This window comes from Microcebus murinus, chromosome 8 (genome assembly GCF_040939455.1).
Source record: "Microcebus murinus isolate Inina chromosome 8, M.murinus_Inina_mat1.0, whole genome shotgun sequence".
Taxonomy (NCBI): domain Eukaryota; kingdom Metazoa; phylum Chordata; class Mammalia; order Primates; family Cheirogaleidae; genus Microcebus; species Microcebus murinus.
The window spans coordinates 42,023,866-42,047,953 of NC_134111.1; the positions used below are offsets into that span (position 1 = coordinate 42,023,866).

The 24,088-nt window shown below is 36.8% G+C and overlaps 1 protein-coding gene across 1 annotated transcript in view; it reads right to left on the reverse strand.

Moving 5' to 3' along the window:
* Positions 1–14,555: 14,555 nt before the first annotated feature.
* Positions 14,556–24,088, reverse strand: part of IFIH1 (interferon induced with helicase C domain 1) — a 50,355-nt gene continuing 40,822 nt past the window's right edge. The window contains exons 11-16 of the mRNA XM_012760389.3: positions 23,310–23,569; positions 21,597–21,746; positions 19,693–19,854; positions 15,793–15,983; positions 15,183–15,273; positions 14,556–15,083 (exon numbers count right to left, since the gene is read on the reverse strand). Of these exons, the coding sequence (XP_012615843.1) occupies positions 14,904–15,083; positions 15,183–15,273; positions 15,793–15,983; positions 19,693–19,854; positions 21,597–21,746; positions 23,310–23,569 (1,034 nt within the window). The 3' untranslated portion in view covers positions 14,556–14,903. The remainder of the gene's footprint in view (positions 15,084–15,182; positions 15,274–15,792; positions 15,984–19,692; positions 19,855–21,596; positions 21,747–23,309; positions 23,570–24,088) is intronic.

Below are 24,088 nucleotides of genomic sequence, written 5' to 3' on the forward strand. Positions count from 1 at the left end.
TTATCACATTGGGTCTTAGGTTTCAACATATGAATATTTGGGGGACACATATTAATACATTCAAACCATAGCAGAACCATGATGTCCATTATGTAGTCTCACAATTAATTATTTTATCAGGTATGAAAATGTGTGCAACCAGAAAGGTAAGAAGACTTCAAAGAAGTAAGAGAAAAATAAGAGAATTCAAAGTTAGGTAATAACCCCAAGAAGAAAATTGGGACTTTATGTTTCAGCTGAATTCTAGCTGTCTTTAAAAAGCAAAATACTCAGAACTGTACTATCCAATATAGTGGGCACGAGCCACATGTGTCTATTGAGCACTCTAAATGTGGCATGTCCAAATTGAGATGTGCTAAAAATATAAAATACACACTAATTTTTGAAGATTTAGTAGGAAAAAATATGAAATATCTTAATGATAATTTTTACGTTGATAACATGTTTATATAATATTTTGACTATATTGAGTTAAAAAGTTATTAAATTTAATTTTACCTATTTCTTTTAACTTCTTAAAGTGTGGCTATTAGAAAATTTTAAATTAGCTATGTGTAATAAAACTACTGTAGTTTTATTGGACAAGGCTAGTCTACAATACCCTTGAAGTCTAATAAAGGTGTCATTATTTCAGACCACAGCCTAAAGCAAAGCAGCACTAGAAAAGGCCACAAGATGGGGACTGCAGAAACCCTCTCCTCTTCATTCTCATAAACTCATTTCCTTGGCCTTTCTGATTGGTAACCCGAAAGCTCTTCACTTAGCTCTTGAGAGACTGACCATGTTAGTCAGCTTGGGCTGCCATAACAAATACCACAGACTAGGTGGCATAAACAACAGAAATTTATTTTCTCCCTGCAATTCTGGAGGCTGAAAGTCTGAGATCAGGGTGCCAGCATGCTAAGGTTCTGGTGAGGGCTCTCTTTTTGGCTTGCAGAAGGCCACCTTCCACAATGTCCTCATGGAGCAGAGGAGCTGAAGGGGGAGCTCTCTGGTGTTTCCTCTTACAAAGGCACTAATCCCATCATAAGGGTTCCACCCTCATGGCTTCATCTAAATCTAATTACCTCCTAAAGGCCCTATCTCCAAATACTATCACAGTGGGGTTAGGACTTCGATATATGAATTGGGGGTGGGTAGTGAAATTTAGTCCAAAGCAGAGAACACGAAAGCACCTGGGTCATATGACTAGTTTACCCTCATTGATGGAGTGAAAATAGACACTTTTTTGAGACAGAGTCTCACTCAGTTGCCTGGGCTAGAGTGCTGTGGTGTCAGCCTAGCTCACAGGAACCTCAAACTCCTGGGCTCAAGAAATCCTTCTGTCTCAGCCTCCTGAGTAGCTGGGACTACAGGCATGTGCCTCCATGCCCAGCTAATTTTTTCTATGTATTTTTTAGTTGGCCAGTTAATTTCTTTCTATTTTTAGTAGAGACAGGGTCTTACTCTTGCTCAGACTGGTTTCAAATTCCTGACCTCAAGTGATTCTCCTGTCTTAGCCTCCCAGAGTGCTAGGATTACAGTCGTGAGCCACCGTGCCTGGCCGGTGGAGTGAAAATAGACATAGGAAATACTCAAGATTCATTGTGTCACTCTTCTAGGAAACCACAGTCCCTGAGAAGTAACAGGATTTGTTTTATTCACAATCAAAAGATATTCTGACTCACTATAAACCTATTCCTCAGGACAAGAGAATTAATTGTATCTGCCATAGCTCAGTGTGGATAGACAAGGAAATAGCTGAAGCCCAATGAGCAAGTTGTTGGGTACCAGGAAATAATTATTTCATATACCAGGAGTATGATAACATGTGGCACTAGATGGTGACCAAGCAGAACTATGAGTCATATTTAGAGCAAAAATAAAGTAATGCAAAGAAATTACTTGTATTTATTTCTATAACCAACTGTACTTTTGTATTTATTTATGGTCATCAATTTCATGCTAGCCATGTTTTCCTCAGCTCATGATTTTATTTTAACACCATTCAGCACTACTCATTCCTCCCACTCCCATTCCCACTGCCAATGACCAAGCCCATATTTTCATTAACCTCAGCCAGAATGACTGCAACCAACTTTTTCCTTGATCTCTTTCCTTCCAGTTTTTTCCTCTTCCATCTTTGATTTAGCCTATTAACTCTGTGTAGGTCATCTTTTCTAAAACATGTCACTTCCCTGCTCAAGAAACTAGAATGACTTCATGTTGGGTGCTAATTGAGCCCAGACACAATATGGCATTCCAATAGGCATGCAAAACATGTTAGACTTTCTGCTTCTTTCTTCCTCATTACCTCCATTTGGAACACACTTCTTACCCTTTTCCTATCTTTAAATTATTTTAAATAAATATGGATGCAACACCTAATATATGTAAGACACTATCTGAATTCCTTATACATTCTAATTTTCTGAAACAATCTAGAGCTTTTCTCAAATAATCTAGAGCTTTTTAAGATTGATCCCTGACTTTTCTGAGCTCTATGACATCTATAATTTGTATGCCATGCTACTGTTGTATGCTTATTTTTTTCTAATAATTTTATACCCATAACCATTAAACTCTCAACCTATTTGCTAAATCCCCATAGCCAGAGATTACATCTCGCACCTCAAATCAGAAAAGAAAATTAATACTTATTGAATGATTTCCCTGCACCAGTTGCTGTAAAAATGTGTTTAACATTTGCTACTCAGAATTCTCTGTATTCACTTTTCCTTGTGTGTGCACTCTTCCTTCATCGTTTCCATATTGCCCTGCCAGATAGTCCTCTCTGCTAATGCCAAATAACACCAACCCAAGTAAGTAAGTAGCAGATTTACTAGTGCTTTGCGCAATGATGGCGGAATTTCCACTAGTCATCTCTTCTTCTTGGGCTGTATCCTCTTGCTTTGTTCCAGGGACTCCCTCTGCCTTCTCCCCTCCCCTCTGGCTCCTTCTAACTATTGTGTTTTATGCAAAACAGTTTAGCTATTTCTTTGATTCATTACCAATAGAATAATATTGGTAGATAGGAAAACCTCATCTTAAAAAATAAACACATCCATTAGGAAGTTTCTAAAACAAAGCAGTTCTCTGTGTGTGTGTGTATGTGTTTCTAAAACAAATGCAGTTTTCTGCAAGATATAAAGTAATGTTTTTCTCTGCTATACACACATCTCATTTAATCCTCTCAATAATCCATTTCACAGCAGCTACCAATAAACATTTATGAATGTTTACTATGCACCAGCCGCTGTTCTAAATGCATTATCCATAATATCTCACTTAACTGTACTATATAAACACAAGAGGGGCATAGTATTATGATTATTCACATTTTACAGATTAGTAATGAGAGTAAGTGAAGAGAGTAAGAGAAAGAGACCGAATAAAACCTAGGCAGTCCGATTTCAGGGCCCAACCCCCCGATGTTGCTGTACTGCCCAACAGAGAAGGAAACAGACTTAAGAGGTTAAGTGATTTTCAGTGGTCACAGAGATGGTGACTAATGTGACTGAAGTCCTTGCTTTGTCCACCAGAACATCATGTTCCATCCTCTGCTTCGTTTGCGAGAGAATTGTTCTCATTCCCTTGATGTCCTCACTTGGTTCCCCTAACCTGTACTTAATGTAACTTGTGTATATTAAATTCACTGAGATACAAAGGATAGGTCCATCCTTCTATCAAGTTAATCCTCAATTTCCTCTTTTCCTTGATTCCCCCATATCCAGTCTATCAACAAATGTGCCACCAGCGTGTCCCTTCCCAGTTCATGACATCACCCTGATCCATATCAACATACTTGCCTGGTGCCCTCTAACTGCTCTCTCTGCTTCTATTTTGTCCCTTCCAACCAATTTATCAGAGTAGCTGAAGAGTAAATCAATGCTTGTCACTCTCTTGATGAGAATCACCAGTGGCTTATAATTACCCTCAGACTGAAATCCAACTCCAGACAGTGTATGACCTGGCCTTGCCCTCCTTTCCAACCTCATTTTAGGTCATTCTCCTAACTCATCGCACTTCAACCACACTGGCCTTTTCTCAGTTCCTTGAGTAGACGAAGCTTCCTCATTTGGGGCTCACCCAATGTTGTTGTTTTTGTCTGGGAAGGCTTTTCCCTCCAGTATTTAAGGTGGTCATCTTTTTTTTTTTTTTGAGGTCACCTTGAAATGTCACCTCTATTCAAAATTCTTCTTTAACCCTTTTATTCTCTATTATGCCATGTCTGTTTCCTGTGTTATCTATTGATGAATAAATAGATGTCGAGTAGATCCATTGGAGAATGAGTGTATGAAAGAAATGAATGTTGAAAAGGTGAATAGATGAAATGATAGATCCATTAGAGACACAAAGTGACTATACCTAAAACAACCAAAAAATAATTCTAAGGTAATATGTAAAAAATTTTTGCCAGTGTGCACAGATTAAAAACTTGATGTATGAGGGAAGTCAAAAAAGAAGAAGAGAAGATTAACATAGGGGTTTGATTAGAGACAACTTCTTGGAGGTGGTGAGAATTTACTGTGAATGACTGCATGATTTTGGATTGACAGAAATTATTATACATAGAAGGAAATGGTAAGAAATCTATATTGATAGGGGCAGAGAGGCTATGTTGAAGAGAGATAATAATAACAGTATGGGGTCAGTTTGTGATGGACACATGAAATGACATGTTCATATAGCAATTGTAAATTCATGTTAGTTATTGTTTTTTTTTTAAAGTGTAGTATAAATTACACAGTCTAATTTTGCTGCTGTTGCTCAAAACCTTTAAAAATGTTTCTTGTGAAATGGCTTAGAGAGTACAATAAACATTTTTTTCTCAGAATAGTTTAACAAATATTTGCTCTTTTGGATTTGAAAATAGGCCAATGTCATCCAGAGCCAAACCCAGTGGATGAAATGGTGATAAGTGGTAATTAATATCTAAGGTCACTCTAGTTATATATCACTATCTCTATCTAGCTTTCCATTTCTCTCTCTAACATCCATCTGTCAATCAATCTATTATTTATCTACCTATCTCTATATTCTATATAACAATCCTAGTATTCTCTGAAAGTCTTACAATTGAAGTGATTCCAAGACTTTTTAGGGAAGTACAGTATAAATGGAATTAGAATACAGCCTCCCAAAAGGAAAAAAGAATTTCATTTACAAACATGGGTTCTGGTAGTTTCTTTAAAAACAAAAAATTCTTCCTGCTTTTTTTAAAGCCACATTTTTTTTTTACTTAGGTCATATTTATTGCATGTAAATATGCAGATTTTATAAAAGAAAAATGCTGTATTTTTAAGAATTGGTTATTTTGGCCAAGTCAGCACTCCCTTAGGTAGCAGTCCCCAACCTTTTTGGCACCAGAGACCAGTTTCATGGAAGACAATTTTCCATGGATGGGAGTTGGGGGAGGGTGTAGAAGAAGAGGGAGTAGGCAGAGCTCAGGCGGTGACCCAAAGCCCTGTTTTCCTAACAGGCTACTGACTGGTATCAGCCTGTGGGTTGGGGACTGTAGCTCTAGGGAATTTCTGTGCTCAGAATTAGAACACAGTGATTCTTTATAAGAGAAATAGAGTCTTGTTTGCTTTGGGATTCTAAAGGGAACATTAATATGTTTTTGTGTAAAAATCAAGAATCTTTAAATAAATAACTTTTGTACAACACTAATGATAGTACCTAGCACATATGGTATGTTCAATAAAATGTTGTTCCCTTTCCATTAATCATGTTTTGAGAGTTCAATGCTCTCTATAGCTTTATTTAACTCTATCAGTGGTGATTCAGATGTTTAGAACACACAGGAGCAGTGGAAATGGTAGGCCTATGTATAGAAGTTCAGTAACAACATGGTCTTTCATATGATAGGAATTTTTGGTTCAGTTACTGTTATTACAAAACTGGTCATTTGGACTGAAAAAAAATGAAAGCATCTAGTTATAAAACACATTCTGTCCTGTTTCTAAATTATTTGGTTAGAGAATTGGTCAGATGTGTGTGAGTCATTTCCTTTGTGAAATATGCTCATAAATAAGATAATTGGATATTTGAAAATTATAACTTTGTATGAACTAATTTTCATATTTCTTTAGTCATTATTGTATCAGACTGAGTGCATTCTAGAGGGAGAAACACATAGTAATCTGAACAGGTTAAGTTTAATATAAATAATTATTAACTATAACAGATGACTAGCTAATAAGGAGTAAAAAGAACTCTAAAGAATATAGAAACAGCAGGTATATGAAGCAGCCACTACCCCTGGGGCCGAGAGAGAGCAAGCAAGGCTGAGATCCAGACTTCATTGGAGAAGGCAATTGTGGATGTGGGTCACTGAACAGTGGAGAAGTTGTTGTGGTACCACTGGAACTTGCTGGATATGTGCCCTTTAGGGTACCAGGAAAAGCTGTGCACAAGAGGTGTCTCACGTGAGACCCTCTACATAAAACTGCCTGAGGAGGGGCCAGCAAAGTTGCTGGCCACCGAATACTGCTGGCTTCAGTGCACTGTAAGAACTTGCTTCTTCAGAAAGCCACATAGACTGCAGGAACTGGATGCTGGAGAAGCCACCCACACTGGCCAAACAATCATACAAGAACCAAGAAGCAAAACCATTTCTTTCTGCAATGTCTGTCTGTCCAACACCTGCTATTTGCAAAGCCATGCCGGGGGAAAAGTGAAAATATTTCAAGGGCCCAGATGCATTTTTAGAGAGCAAACAAAAAGGTTGAATTTGGAGGTAAGATAATAATTGATAACCAGTACCGTTATTTTCTGATATTCTAGGGACTAAAAATATTAATATGAATATTCACAGAAGTTCCCTCTTCCTCCTCCAATTCCCACTTCTAAGGTAGAAAATGATTTGTGGTTCAGGCATCCATCAAGCCTGGAATAACAAACAGAGAGAGGCAAAAACAAATAAATGTTGTAAAATCGTATCGATTTACATTGCAAAAGGAAGAGACTCAAAGAAGGGGCCAGGGAGATAAAGAGCAATACAGGATGATTTTAGGGATGCAATTTTGCGGAGTTTTGAGTAAGAGAGGTGGTATCTCACTATACTGAATGGTTTCTTGGGAACCTCGGAGTTAAAAGGATTTAAAATAGTTGTAAAATATGTAATTTCCCTTTGTAATTTTTTTCTTTTACATTCCAGAAATAAATATTCAAAGTAGCTTTTAATTAGTTCAGAAGCTGAGTTTCTTCTGCACACAACCTCATGCTGACAGAAGCCACAAAGTGGACAACCTCATTTGGGTTATGTTGGCCATAATACTTTAAAGCTTTCTGGCTATGTAAATGTTACAGCACTTAATCTAATATCTTGTGCTTAAATATTTATTAAATCATTGGCTCCACGTTTATTATTTCCATTTCAGCCAGGTCTAATAATACTGCATGCCAATCTTCTTATCAGTTTCTGAGTAGTCATTTTGCATTCATCAAAGCACAGGTTTAAAAATCTTTACTCCTTTCCTTATGTCCCCATACCCATCCACAAATCTAAAGCCCACCTCTTAGCAGATAGCCTAGTGTTTGATGCCAGGAGGAATTTATTTACACTAATATCATTCATTCATCTTTAATCCTCTCCTGCTTCGGAAGTAGCAGCAGCAGCTACCCTTCTGTTGAACCTTTATCTATTCCTATGCTCTTGGTTTCATCCTCTTCTATGTCCCTAGGCATCTTGCCCAACACTTGTACCCTCCTTTTGTGTCTTAAATCTCTCCTAGTTTCTTTTTTTTTTTATTTCAGAATATATTGGTGGTACAAATGTTTTGGTTACATGAATTGCTTTTGTACCATTTGAGACAGTTATAAGCGTGCACATCCCCCAGATGGTGTGCGTTGTACCCGTTAGCTGTGAATTTACCCTTCCCCTTCTCCTCCCTCCCAGCTGCTTGATTTCCAATGAATGTTATCTCCATATGTCTCTTTGTTTCTTGACTTACTTCTAGGCCTGTGAATAGACTTGAAACTTTAGGTCTCCTTGCAAAATTTTCTCCCTATCTCTCTCCCCTTATTTGCAATGGCCCTTCCAAGGTCATCTATGCTCATTAAACCCATTTCCTCACCTCTCTGTTCACTCTTTGTTGAAGAATATCTACTAGGCTAGCTCAGTAGATCACTTTTCCCCAGCACAATTACACAGTTAATTAAATTTAGCACTCATTATAAGGCACTTTAAAAAGATTTTTTTAGGTATCATTGGATACTAACCATTGGGTGTCGTGAACGAAGGTGCACAAAGAACCAACTACCCATTGCTACATCTGCCACCCTGGATCCAGAGCAAACTATGGGCATTCTTTTCCTCAGGGTGGTTATGAAGCAATGATCTTGCCTGGGCAAGAGGGTGACTCTAATGAGCCTGTTTCAGAGCCCTTTGTCTAGGAGAATGTTGGGAAAATAGGGAGGGTCTCAGGGCATCTTTTTAACAGGATGGATGTGATCAGGGCACAGGCATCTCACAGTTTTCCTTCCACCCCTAGCTCCATTCAGAGACTCCTGATTCTCCCATGACTGTTACATCAGAAGTTACCATTCTCTTTTATTAATTTATTTCCTCCTTAACCATTTACAGAGCATTGATTGAATCTTATTAATAGTAGTTTAGCTCCTATATAATTACTTGGTAAATAAATTTTAGTAATATCCTTTATTTTATCTATACATTGCTGACATTGACAAAATTATTTCAAATTATACACTTTAAAAAACCAAAAACTATTTTATTTTGAAGGTAATCAGAATGACGTATGCTTTTCCAAAGGAGGTTATCATAACACTATTTGATAGTCAAATTGTTTTTTATGGTCTGTCATTTATTTTCCTTTTTTCTTATCTTCACAATATCCATCCTTGACGCTACAGACCCTAAGATGTGATAACCCCCAAAAGGACTTTGAAAAATCTTCTAGACATTCCGAAATCCAATGTGATCTTTCTTCCTTCTCTGTTGAAAGTAATCTCTTCATCTCCTCTCCTAGGGCTTTAAAAACAGTGGTCGTCCGTATATTATTGATACTTCAGAACATGGCTAATTTCTGTGAGTGAATCCTGAAAGCCATGTGAGCAAGATCCTTATTTTATTCACTATTCTCTGTGCCTAATAGTTCCCTACAAATAGTAGGAACTTAAAAATATTTGATGAATGAATAAAACAAATTGGTCATTATTAGATGTATCACCCTCAGTAAAATTTACTTTCTTTCTTCTCTTCTCATTTCTTTGTCTAAATGTTTTGGTGTGGGTATTTATGTATCCTTTTGCTTCTAATTTGACTTTGTTTCTACTTATTCCCATTCTACCTTCATTTCCTCTGCTTCTTCTCTTGCATGGAACATAACATTTTTACATGAAAGGTAACTTCTTTAATGTTTACTATAGTTATTTGTTTTGTATTTTATCTCAAAACAAACAATTGATAAAAATAAAACACTGAGCTAATTATTTATTACAAAATTTAGGGAGTCTTAACTGATTTTTCCCTATGATGTTAGTGGCTTTCAATAGAAAAAACTATTTAGTGTAATTAAACACACACAAAAATTAGTGTTTTGGAGAAAGATTTGGCATTCACTTGTCAAATGACATAAATCCTGTGAACATTATATTAAGTTGTAATTTTAAACTGAACAGGTTATTGAGCATGAATTGTGCAAAGTAAAGTCATGAAAATACAAACCAAGATCAAATGCTAAGGAAGAGAGTAAATTTAGTGTGTAGAAATCTTGATGGGGCACTCAATTGATATTAATTTCCAGTTGGCAAACAAGTCCATGATAATTCTAAATTGGTTGTTTTGGTCATTTTAGTATTATACAAGTCCTCACAGCTTGATCAATTACGAGATTAAAATGGCCTGTTCAGGGGTTCAAAATGAAAGCACTAACCATGCAGCGGTCCGTTCACCCCATGGGCATACAATAAGACATGTAACTGCATAACGGACAGCACAAGACAGGGTTTGAAAGAGACATTTAAGTTGAAAAAATGTTAATCTTCAGTTCATTATTATTTTATATATGTAACTGAATTAATCACTTAAAATTTTCTTCTTAAGTATCAAAATAATGTCCATTTTGAAATTAGTATCTAAAATATTAATATACTTCATCAAATATATTCAACATAAGTAGTGGCCCAAATGTACTCTAACAACTGCATGGTTAAATATCACGTTCTAAAAACAGTTGCCTTTTTTTTCCCATAGCACTCCCTAGGATCTGGGATTTAACTTGGAGTTTAAAATTATAAACTAATATACGGGGCTCACCACTGTCCACATTTCTTCTTCAAATGAGATGCTTATGGAATGATTAATTTCATATAAAAAGGAGCTTGATGATACTCTGTGTGAAAAATTTCTAAAAATGATAAAGAATATCTGCAAGGCTTTCTATTATGGTTTTCATATTTTATAACCTATGACCTGAGAAAAAGTTTAGGGATTTAGAAACAAATAAAAGGCAACCATTATTTGTGCAGGACAAAAATTACTATTGACATGCTACAACCCTATTTTTCATTCTCTTTCTCTCATGCAGTTGATGACTGGGTCAGTACAGCAGCATTATCATATTTTCTTGAAGATGAACACAGGATATTATTAAAATTTTATCTTTATAATAGACCTAGTTAAGTACTATAGCTACTTAATAAATAAGTATTTATAATGTTGATACTTATCTTTTTGTTATGCTCATAGAAGATCTGGACATTAAATGCTTCCCCTAGCTACACTGAATAGTATATTCATAGCAATCACATTTTATTATAGATACTACTTATTTCTTGGGATAAGTCCTTTAGGCTAACCATTGGTGGAGGAGGGAGAACTTCAATCTTGTATATATCCTACTTAAACCTTAAACATAGATCTAAAATTCACCATTATTATGCTATACTTAACAGCTGTAGCTACTACAACTGTTGCTACTCTTCTGGCAACTCCTGCTACTATATTTTATACATTAACCCCCACAATGTGCCAACTGCTAGGTATGTTCCATACAAGATGCAAATTTTCATGATAGTCCCTCAAGATTGGTATTAATTCCCTACGGCCATAGAGAGATTAAGTGGCTTGCCCAAGTTACAAAGCTAGTAAGGATCCAAACCCAAGTATGTCTCATTCCACGCTATCCCTATAAAAACAAAGATATAAAATCGTACATCTATTAATAGTAAGTCTAATTAAATAGAAATGCGCAAACTGAAGAATGCAGAAAAAGTTTATAGTCATTTCAAATTAACTTCATAACTCTTAGGAGGAAATAAAATAATTTTCTTGTTTTTACTTTATTGTTATGACTCATGTAATTGTTAACGAGATTATGGAAGTGAGCATTTTATTTGACTCAGGGTGAATGAACAATAGTTTTCTTACATGTTTTTTTCCATTCCAGTTTTGAAATGTGAACTGTGTTAAATTCGGGAAAGTGACGTTTGGATTTTGTCATTAATGACTGTACAGGATATCTGCTGAAGAGCTGGCAAAGGATGACTTCTAACCATGTGCAAAGGCATGCATTTGAGAAAGGACCAGAGTGACCAGAAAAGACTGTAGCAAGAGCATTTGGTAGAATATGCCAATAATACCCCAATAAGCAATTTACTTTGGAGTTGGACAATGCTAATATTTTATCCCTCTCCATTATTCTCCCCCATCAGCACTTATGTGTGTTTGAGTCAAGTCTCTTCCATATTTTCTTTTTTTTTTTTTTTTTTTTTTCCTTTTTTAGAGAAGGGTCTCACTCTGTTGCTCAGGCTGGAATGCAGTGGTGCTATCATAGCTCACCACAGCCTCTAACTTCTGGGCTCAAGGGATCCTCCTGCCTCAGCCTCCCAAGTAGGTAGGACTGCAGGCATGCACCACCATGCCCGGTTAAGTTTTTTTTTTATTTTTTTTAATGTTTTGTAGAGATGGGGGTCTTGCTATATTCCAAGGCTGGTCCCAAACTCCTGGCCTCAAGCAATCCTCCTGTCTCAGCCTCCCAAAGTACTGAGATTACTGGCATGAGCCACCTCCCCTGGCAAGTCTTTTACATCTTAAAAGCAACAATGGCAAAGAGAAACACCAATCTTGCTTGGCTTTATGTTCAATGAATTGAAAACAACACCAAAAACTTTGGTTTCTTTAAAGCATAACACTCTGCTGTAAGGACTATTAAATTGCAGAGAGGAAATTATTCAGCTTATACGACATTTCACTTTCAACTGTTACTTGTGACATGCACTAATCATCCATTGGGAAACCATTTCTCATCCATGTTTGTGTTGCCTCAATCAATGACTTACGTTTAAGACATTTGCACAAACTCTAAATTACTATATTTAATTTCATATGGTCTGAAATGATCTCAGCCTTTTGGGTTTATGCTTCACATTTCTTATCCACAAGGTCTTTGTTTTAAAATATCCTGACATTTATGGGCCTTTTGAATCAGCCTCAATAAACATGACTCTAGCCAGTGTACCTGTTCTGTGAGATCCCTACAGTGCCCTTTAACAGACATGAGCTTCGTTCAAATGTGTAATATATTTAGTAGGTATTTGGCCGACAGCTGATATCACCACAAGTCATTGGACAAGGTCTTAAAATGAAAGCAGTCTAGGAGCCAGAAGCATGGACTAGGAGAATGCCATAGTTGTAAGGGGCCTTTGATACTATTTAATCAAACCTCTCATTTTCCAGGGGAGGAACCAGAGGTTGCTCAAAGTCACCCAATCAATTGAAGGTCTTATGGTCACTAAAACTCAGGCGTTCTAACTCCCAGGTTGATGTCTATGTGTTATGAGCATATTCTGTAAGGGACCCTAAAATATGAGCATTAAACTGCTCAGGAACAATCACTTGAAATGTTATGATAATCACAGTTGTTCTTTGAATGGAATATATGCATCCTAGTTCAAGTTTTCAGGTACCATCACATTTAAGTTTTATACTATTTGAAACATGTATTTTAAAACTTTAAAGTAGAAATAACACTTTTTTAATTGAAAAAAGTTACTGGAAAACATAGATGAAAAAAACCTGATATTTGTTGACACCTCAAAAACAGTCTACATATGTTACAGTAGTACATTTAGCTATTTTATGCATTTGGTTTCTTGCATAGTTTCCAAAACATTCTAGAAGACAGCAATACTTTAAATGGAGTCAGATGGAGTTTTAAAAAGTATTTTAAGAAAACCACCATCTTCTTTTGTCTTCTTATATACCCAAGAGATCTGATTGGTTTGTATTCATCTTTGCTTAGATCTTATCAAGTAAAGGTTCAAAATTACTGTAATGTGAATTCAATTAACCCATCAAAGCCACAGAAGAATTTTCTTTTCATACCCTCCAACAGTTTGTTTCTCCCTAGTCACAGGAGGTAGCTGTTTCCATTGAGCAAACCATCTGTGAGACTTGGTCAGTGTTGGTTAAAATGGTCAATTGTGGTTTTTATCTCAATCGTGTGGCTCTTCTGTGTCAAAAGGGGCTGCTTTTCTACTGGGAGAATGCTCTGTAGTGAAGACTTCTGGCCTGTGTTCATCTCCGAACAATAGTGCTTCCTTAGAAACACCGAAAATGCCACAGGCCCAGAAAGGTGACTCTTCCGCCTGGGTCTGGGAAGGGGCAGAGGCAGCCATTTTCTCTCTAATCTCTAATAACACCCAGTAGCCTCTGCTCCTTGCTAAATCCTGTGTGAACCCTGGACTGGACGGTGAGCTGCTCTCCAAGGACACAGGTAATCTCGGAGGCATTAATTAACCTTGGAGGCCTGGATTTATCCACCACTCTGTCATTAGGTAGTTTTCCTGCATAGTGTTATGTTCTTGGAAGAGAAGGCTGAGGAAGTAAAAAGCTTTAAACTACTCAAGGCTGCGTCTCAATCATACTGTGTCTTTTATGGTGCTTCCTGTTTTTTAAGGTGCTTTCCTATGGATACATATATCATTTCATCACAGTCTGGGCAAGTGATGTGGGAGGCAGAATTTTAAGATGCTCCTAAGATTCCCACCTGCTGGTGTGATGGCCTGAATAATCAATCCCCTCACCCTGAGTGTGGGCAGGCCCCATGGATACGATGGGATAGCCACGTCTATGATTATAATTAAGCTATATAAGACTCCGTCTAAGCAGACTTAAGAGAGAGATTCTCCTGCTGGCCTTGAGGAATTAACTATCAGTGCTGGGAAAGGGCCTTGAGCAGGCCCTGTTGTAAGGTTGTTGCAAGAGCTGAGAACAGTCTCCTGTGCACAGCCCGCAAGAAAACAGGCATCCCAGTCAGACAGCTGCAAGGAGACAAGCCCTGCCAACAATCCGAATGATCCTGGAAGTGGATTCTTCCCCCAGTGTCTCCAGATGAGAACATAATCTGGCTGACATATTGATTTTAGCTTTGGGAGACCCAGAGCAGAGGACCCAGCCCAGACTTCTGACCTATAGGACATGTGCTATAATAAATGGGTATTGTTTTAACCCACCAAATATGTGGTAATTTGTTATGCAGCAATAGAAAATTAATAAAAAGCAAAGGCAGATAATATTTTAAACATTTCACAAACAACGAGACTGGTTCAGAAAGATGAACTGATTTGCCTAATTTTATTCAGAAAATTAGGACAGAGCTGAGACTGGTACCTTGGATTCTTGTTTATATTGCAGCATTCTTTCCACAGGACTATAATGTTCCATGCTAATGAGCATCACTGGTAGACTTTCCTTACCCCTGACCACCCAAGATGGATAATTGAAAGTATAATATACTGTGTTCCTGTAAAGCCTCAATACAGAGTCAAGCAATGATTTTATTAATTCTCCCATCAGTTATTTTATTAATTCTCCTGCAGCATAATTAAAACATTAATCAAAATCATATTAAATGTTAAATTGATCATATTTTAAAAGAATCTTGAATCACATGCTAATCCTCATCACTAAACAAACAACAGTCAGGGTAATCAAGATCAGGAAATGTGATAGGCAATTCAACCCACTTTTTGTATTGCTTCTTTGTTGAATCATTTTTGAAAAACACTACAAAATGTCTTATTTTGAGACAAGGCAAATCTAAGCCTTTGTGTACCATCATTGTTCCCCAAGCCTGGAAAACAAAAAGAGAGCAAGAGGAAAAATTAAAGGCATATTCAATTAAACATTCCTTTTAACCCAGGTAAAATGGGGCCCACAGCAATTTACTCACTTGGCCACATTTGCAGATAATCTCGCCATTTGTTTGATAGTCGGGAAACTTCTTCTGCAGTGCTTTATTTTCTCTCAGAATGTAGAGTTCCCTAAAATTATCAAGGAGAAAGAAACATCACTGAGAATCGGCAAAATACCACCATGCGGCCCATGGTTGTCGGCCCTGAGCTTGTCCACATGCGTGTATTATCCCACCCCCTCAATTCCTTCCCTCCCTCTGGCTTCCCAGGGGCATCCTGGCAAATTAGGAGGATGTTCCCTTTCTACACACACCTCTTGAGGGGCATGTTGCCTTTTGTGACTTCTTTCAAGTCTGCTGGCTATTGTGACTTGATTTTAATTGTTCAAAAATTTGGGAGTCAAATATGAGCATGCACAAATTATGTGCATTAGACCAAAATGGCTTTGGTTCTTATACTTTTCCTTTCCCACCCCAGGATAGTTTATTTAAAAAATAGACATTTGCTATGGAAATATAATTGGAAGATTAAAGGAGAAGAAATTGTTGGGAAAAAAAATCTTATTTGTACTATTTTGGAAGAACATTTACACTGCATCCCACTACATCTCTTGTAGAGATACTTAAAAATGGGTCTTTCTGGACTCACTTGAATTCTGGTGTCCTATTGACATGATGCATCTTCTCAATTATGTAGATATCTTCCCCAGAACAGGCTGGCACACTGCAGTTTTTGCAAAGGAAAGTTATTAGCGATGGGTTTTCCTGGTAATGCTTTGTGATACTTCTCTTGGTTTTCATTTTCTGTTCCATTATACTTTGCATCTGTAATTCGCAAATCTGCATAGAGAAAGGAACAATTTATGGGTTTTTTTCACAGTTTCATTGAAGTAAGTCTCCTGAAATTTGGAAATCTTAGATAGTTGTGAAAATATACACTTTGCTCATGGCCTAGGAAATAAAAATGAGGCAATGGTTCCCAGAGAATTTATAATCGTCTCCTGTAATCATGGAAATGTAGAACCCTTAGTGTTCAAAAACCAGCCCATCCAATTTAGAAAAGTTCTATTTTGAGAAAGTCCTTAGCAATATTCAACAAAAAATATCTCTCCCTCTAGCACACGCACTAGTTTCAATTCTGTCACATGAAATAGGTCTAAACTTTCTTCTACATAGAAGCTCTTTAAAGAACTAAACACTGTTATTACCCGTAGTCTTCTCTAATTCATGGTAAATACCCCAGTTCCTTCAGCCTTTATTCATATGTTATAATTTTCAGGTCCTTCACTGTCAGCCAATGAAATGTAAGAAGGTGTTGGGTGGAATTTCCAGAAAATCTCCTAAAAAATTATATAGCTGGTATGTATACCTTTTGCCCTTTCTGTCTTCTTACCTCCTATTTAGAATGAGGATGTGGCAGTTGAAACTCTAAAAGCCATCTTTGACCTTAAGAATGAAAGCCTAATGCTATACGTGCAGAGAAAAGGGAGAGAGACTGGGCCTGGGTTCCTCATGACATCATGGAGCCTATACTGCCCAGATTCCTTATGGGACAGAATGTGTCTGTAAACCCTTGTATTCGAGGCTCTGTGACTAGCAGCAATACTTATTTCCCACCAGAAACAAGTGAGTTAAGAGAGAAATAAAACCTGAAATAGGGACTAAATGGTGCTCATACCAACACAACCCAGTAGAAAAACCTGGTTCTTTAATAATTTACCTCCAAACTGAAATATTTATATTCAGTTATGAAGGAAACCACTGTTTTCTTAAGACTGAAGGCAAGTTTTCAGTAAAAGTCAATCATCAGTGCTAATAAACAAAGCTGAATGGGCCATCTCCTTGGCTCCAGACTCTACATTTTAGGCCTCTGTTTGAGGCAGCCATATATAGCATAGAAAAGAAACAAAACCTTGCAAGTCAACTTGGAGGCTATATGACAGATTAATCAGACAAGTACAAAGATTAATTTCCTATGTCAATTATAACAAAATAATAAATTGAAATATTCTTTTCCCTAAAAGTTTAATAAGGTTGTTCTTAGAAGAAGTTTACAGTTCTGTGAGCTGATAAAAAGGTGATCTATCATGGGGTCACATACATGCAGGCGATTAAGAAATACCTATAAGTCTGTGTTGCCTCCATCCACCAAAAAAAACAAGAAAAATAAAAGATACATCTATGAGTGAGACAGAAACAAAATAAAACCAGTCATTATATAGATATGTAATCAGGACATGGGAAGCTAAAACAATAGCTCTGAAATAGTACAACAATATGAAATAATTAGAGGGGTAGGCAAAAAAAAAATCATAATAAATATATGGGAGGCACAGCTATAATCAGCCTAAGTCCATATAAAATGTAATAATGTAGAAAAACTTGTTCAATCAATGTTAGGGAAAATGTTTAAGATCCTCAACTTGATTCTTGAATTCTGATTTGATTTTTAAGAAGCTCTCAGTTATGTACAAACTCTGTACGTGACATGGAAAAAAGATTTTCTCTTACGTGTCAATTCTCACCATTTGTTGGTGTCTACCTGAAGACTGTGTTGAGAAGGTTCTCAAATCAGAAGAAAGGAGACATCCTCCTAGTAGCTGTGACCTAGTAGGAATGTTTGCTAGGGGCTTTGAACAGATTACTGGCGGCATGTGTCCATCTCATTGCCCTTCCTGCTCTAAGTTCATCTACCTGGAGTACTTTTAGGAGGACAGATCTTTTAGCCAAAGGAGACCTAACAAGATAGTCCATTCTGGGGCTCCCAAAGAAACTGTCTTATTCTAAAGATTTTCTGGAAAAATTTGACCCATAAACTCCAGAGATTGACCCAGAGTTTAGCCAAAATGTTTAATTAGTCTTAAAACATCAGTCTTTGTAAACATCTACTTGATTCATTCTCCTAGGATATCAAATGTGAGCCAATAACTTTCCAGTGGCATTATTTGATGACAAAAGTTTAATTTGATACTCCAAAATGTTTGCTTTGCCTTATATTTAAAGGGGTTTTAAAATAAAAGTTGGTGTAGAAACCTGGCCAGGAAACCTTGGAGTTGGTAATAGCAATGCACACCAATTTGAAAGCATCCCTTTCGTGAAACTCTATTTAGGGCAGAGCCAATTCCAATGTTAAGAAACTAACATTCACACCCATATGCAAGGGTGTGAATTTTCTTCTAAATGGATTGTTTGCTATTATAGTAGTTAAAGTCTTTAATTCAGTGGTATGGGGGATTTCCTGAAATACTGTAGAAATACATTCTTCCTTCACTGCATTCCTTCACACAACTCAAATAACTCAGTGTTAGTAAACTGAGATGTAGCTAGATGACATATTATGCATTTTTCTTATGATTCACATTCAGCCTCAATGTCACTCCCTCTAAGAGACCTTCCTCAACCAACCAATCTAAAGTACCCATCTAGTGATTTGTTTCCCATCATCCTATGCTAATCCTCCAGCATTTATCTCTATATGATGCACTTCTTGCTTCTTTATTTTTGTTCATCATTTCTCTTCTCCAAACCTCACCAGACACAAACTAGAATGTAAACTTCATGCAGCAGGAGTGTTATCTGTGCTATCTGACACCATGTTGGCTGTTCCCATAACATTGCCTGGCACACAGTAGGTATTTCATAAATATTTCTGGAATAAAAAAAACTGTGCCTGTACAAATGGATTGGATCAAAGCAAAATTACCATGTTGTGTTGAATGAGTAAGTTAAGCTCATCTTTTTGGATCAAGGCAGACTGAATCTATATTATCAACCTTTATGGTTGGTTTCACTGGAACTAGCCATGGTTCTCTGGCAATTTTTGGCCCACCATGGATTTTTTTTTCCTTTTAAAGCGTGTATTTTAATTTTTCTCAGCTATCTAGATTATGTGTCTTTTTTTTAATTTCAGCATATTATGGGGTTACAAATGTTTAGGTTATGTGTGTTGCCTTTGCCCCCCCCCCAGAGTCAGAGCTTCAAGCATGTCCATCCCCCAGATGGTGCACATTGCATTCATTATATATATATATATATATATATATATATATATATATATATATATACCCATCTCCTCCCACCTGCCTGATGCCAGATAAATGTTATTCCTATATGTCCACTTAGGTATTGATCAGTTAATACCAATTGGCTGGCGAGTACATGTGGTGCTTATTTTTCCATTCTTGGGATATTTCACTTAGTAGAATGGGTTCCAGCTCTATCCAGGAAAGTACAAGAGATGCTATATCACCATTGTTTCTTATAGCTGAATAGTAAGTACTGCATGGTATACATATACCACGTTTTATTAATCCACTCATGTATTGATGGATACTTGGGTTGTTTCCACATCTTTGCAACTGTGAATTGCACTGCTATAACATTTGATTTTGATTCTTTGTATGTGAATGTGGACTAAGTACAGCTGATTAACCTGAAACTTACAATTCAGCACAATTTCTGTCTGCAGACAGCCACAGAGATACCAATGGCAACCACATGCAGCCATTTTTGAAAAAAAACCAAATTCAGAGGTGGCCAGAAACAATACCTTATGAGCATACTCTTCTGGTTTCATATTTTGAACACGGTCTATAGCTTTATACATCATCTTCTCTCGGAAATCGTTAACTGTCTCACGTTCAATAACTCCTGAACCACTGTGAGCAAGCACGACATAGGTGCTCTCATCAGCTCTGGCTCGACCTCGGGCCTGAGAACGTAAAAAGAAATCAAGTACATGAAAGGTTATGACTTGCTACAAATTCCTCTTGGTTTGGGCCTGGAATAATACTCATTGCTCAACATGGAATAATATTGGTTGTTGAGCATGCCAGCCTTCAAATAAGCTTTCTATTCTCAGTAAAGTTAGTTATTATCTATTCTTTGTAAGTCAGCTCTTTGAAACTTAAAATGTGCTTTATTGCAGAAGGAATGTACTAGATGGATGGTGGTTACGTCCCCACACCACCTCCAAAGGCCTCAATAATATAACACCACCCTGTGCAGCCATTTTGTTCCCAGATCTTCTCTCTCAAACTATGAGGACCAGGATCGAGGACTTGGACTGGGGCAGCCCTTTCTGTCTGGTAGGAGGGTAGGAGGGATGAATGGGGAAAAGGGATGTCTCTGATCTTGACATCAGGGCTGGTAGGAGGGCAGGTCTCTTTCTGGCAACCCACATTGGATTTTCAGTACATTTTCCCATGAAAACATGTTCAACATAGTGATAATTTTCTATAGGCCTCTTAATAAAGTGATATTCAGGTATATTTTGAATAATATAAACTTTTTTTGCCTGGCTCAGGAGCCTAATTATTAACTGCAATATTATCCTCAAGGAAAAATGGATTCTAAGTAATAAACCACTGACTTACATATCAACTCATGAAATAAAATTACTTCCTAATTTGATGGCTATCTGGTTACCTTAGTCTTCTACAATTTGCCTTGTAGAAGGCAAGGACACAATTAAATGTTTGTGAAAAAACTTTTAGGCTGGGCGCAGTGGCTCATGCCTGTAATCCTAGCACTCTGGGAGGCTGAGTTGGGTGGATCGCTCAAGGTCAGGTGTTGGAGACCAGCCTGAGCAAGAGTGAGACCCCGTTTCTACTAAAAAATAGAAAGAAATTAGTTGGACAACTAAAAATATACAGAGATAAAATTAGCTGGGCATGGTAGTGTGTGCTTGTAGTTCCAGCTACTTGGAGGCTGAGGCAGGAGGATCGCTTGAGCCCAGGAGTTTGAGGTTGCTGTGAGCTAGGCTGACGCCACGGCACTCTAGCCCAGGCAACAGAGTGAGACTATGTCTCAAAACAGAACAAAACAAAACTTTTAGTTAATTTTATAGGAAGAATATTATATATATTAATCTGCATAACTTCTATATATATGCAACATAAAGTTATTATATAATAATACCATTAACATAGCTGGGTAAAAGAAAAGGTGAAATTTGAATGGAAATTGGGACATGTCACTCTTTTTTTTATTTTTGCATTTCCGAGTCCACCCTCACTCAACATTTTATTCGGAAACATTTTAAACATACAGACAAGTTGAAAGAATAAAGGAGGAAAATGCAGAAACAGCAGGGCTCCCTAAGGTTTGGGCCTGTTACTTTGTCAGGCATGTGTGGGTCAGTTTACATCCTAGGAACGAGGATGTCTCTTTTGACTCTTAAATGGAGGCAGTATCATGATCCTGGAAAGGCTTAGCACACAGAAATAACAACCAAAGACGAGCTATTGTTTAAAAATACAACAGGTATCTGTTTGTCGTATGAATTAACAGCAATATCAAAGGGAGCTCTTTAAAATTGTTCTTTTAGCAGGAGAAGAGATATATTTTTAAAACTAAAGAGATGTTTTGTGCTGTTTCACTAAAAGAAAGCAATTAAAATAGGAGCGCAGAAATAAAAAACTAACACATTAGGTAAAGGTTATTTGAATGTACCTGGACCATGGCTATTTCATTCGTGACGAGACCATAACGGATAACAACATTACACTCTTTGATATCCAGCCCTTCTTCTGCCACTGTGGTAGCGATAAGCAGATTTATTTTTCCAGTGCGAAATTTACTAATGACTTCTTTTTGTTCATTCTGTAGAAACATTTTTAATAAATTAAATTTTGTGGTGCTAAACACATTAAAATCTTCTAATTAGGAGAAGAAATAATAAATTGCAACTGGTCAGTGTAAATCAAAGGATTAGATCATACATGGATTTGCTGCCATCTGTTTTTGGCATTGAACAAAGACATAATGGTGAGACAACATTTGATTTCCAATCTGGGATTACTACACAATAACAAAAATATTTCCATCCTCCAGTCTGGAGGTGGGAAGACTATCATTATGCCAAGGAAATAAATTGACGGGTGACTTGGGGAGAAGAAATGAAGAGCTGTCAGTTGAGAAGAGGATACCGCAAGGGGATGCTAAAATGGGCTTTTCTTTTCACTACATTAACTTCAGAATTTTTAATATTCAAAGAATAAGAGGGAGTGATGCTTTTATAGATTGTTAAGTTCTGAGTCACAGGGCAAATGAACACTGTATAATGCATTAGGTCACTTTAAGAGTCATTCAAGCAAGGAAAGTATGGAATATTTCCTGAAAGGACATGTGAGAAACTGAAAACCTTGGCTACCTCCAGGGAGGGGAGCTGGAAGCTGGAGGACAGTGGTCATAACACTAAAGCTAATATGATAGAAACTGAAAAACAGGCTCTAAAATGAAATAATGTATATGCATCACTTGTAAGGATTAACACAGAGACCGAATTTCAGTTTTGCCTGGAAGCTTCCCGGAAGCTAAGGCAAAAAGGGAAACACATTAAGTAAACCAGCTCTCATCAAAAAAAGGAAGCAAACTTGTTACCCAAGGAAAACAGAGCTTTTTCTGGCATTAGTTTTAGTGGCAACTCTAAGATGACTGAATGTAGAAAGTATAGTGACAATTATAGTGAACAATTTCAAGAATTTTTTTTTCCCAGCAAACACTAAAACAGATTTCATTTGCTGCAGTAGCCCAAATGAGGGCCATAACAGAATGGAAGTATCCCTTGGCTCAGCAAGACTCCAGGTCAATATGACCCTAGCCTTCAGAAGAATATTTTATTCTAACAACACATCATTATTTCATGCACATTTGTAATGTCTACAAGTGCCTTTTTTTCTCTCCTACGCAATACGTAGTATAATGAAAACAAAACAAACAAAACACTTTAAAAAGAACAGAAAACCTCTCAGAACCCAAAATCTCTAACACATCAAATTCTTTAATTTTTCCTTCCAGGTCTCATTCTATGCAAACATATTTTGCATAGTTCTAATTATAATGCACACATTTCCGTGGGGGCTTGATTTTTCCACTTTATGTTATATTGCAACAATTTCTCTACTTTGTTATTCAGTTTAAATGTTGCTCATTTTTACAAGGGAAACTCAACTCGGAAAGTTCCTCCAAGTATGAAGGGAAAAAAAATGACTCCTAAATCAAATACCACAGATTAGATTGCTATTAAACTCAAATTTTATTTCAAAAACAAGTGTGTTAGTCTGTAAATGTATTTGTGGATGATAAGAGAATTGATGAAAAAGACTAAAACCAACTTGAGATGAGTAATAACACCATAAGAAAAGCCCAAAAAGTTGTTCATACCTGTGTCATAGGCTTGAACTCACTGCTGTGTCCAGCTCCAATTAGGTGGTGGGCTTTGACTCCCACTTCTGCAAATTTTTCATTTTCAGCAATCCACTGGGAAAGGGCAAATGCACTCTGTCGTGTTTTTGTGAAGATTATTCCTCTTGCTGATCCCTCAGTCCTAGTATATTGTTCCATTATGGTGTTTCTTAATTTGGTCAACTTTTCATTTTCATGTTCTGGGTTTTTAGCCAGCCTTTTCAACATTCTTTTGTTTTCTTTAAGAAATAATTATAGTGGATCTGTTAATTACCTTCATTCAGCCATTCTACAATGTATGCATGTATCAAAACATGATTTTGTATACCAAAACTATATATAATTTTTACATCAATCAAAAAAATTAATGTTTAAAAATATTTTTAGAAATATTAATTTAATTTAAAGAAATACTTAGTATAAGTTAGTAAAATATACAAATGATTACACTAGAAGACTTTATGTAATGATACACTGAGATGCGGCTCATCTACAGTTAATCTTGTGTTATATCTAATAATCAGGATGGTTTAATCAATAAATTCATTGCAATTGTCTTGACAATAAAACTGAATGACCAAATGATTGGTTGTGATCATACAACTCACAGCTAATCTGGTCACATCTGTTAGAAGTAGCCCCAATCTGTGTGGCATTTCTTCTTTCAAAATGATATTTCTCCTTATGGAGAGCTTATGAGAAGCAGTTAGTTCATGTCAAAAAGGTACATCCATGAGCTCAACTCATGTTACTTTGAA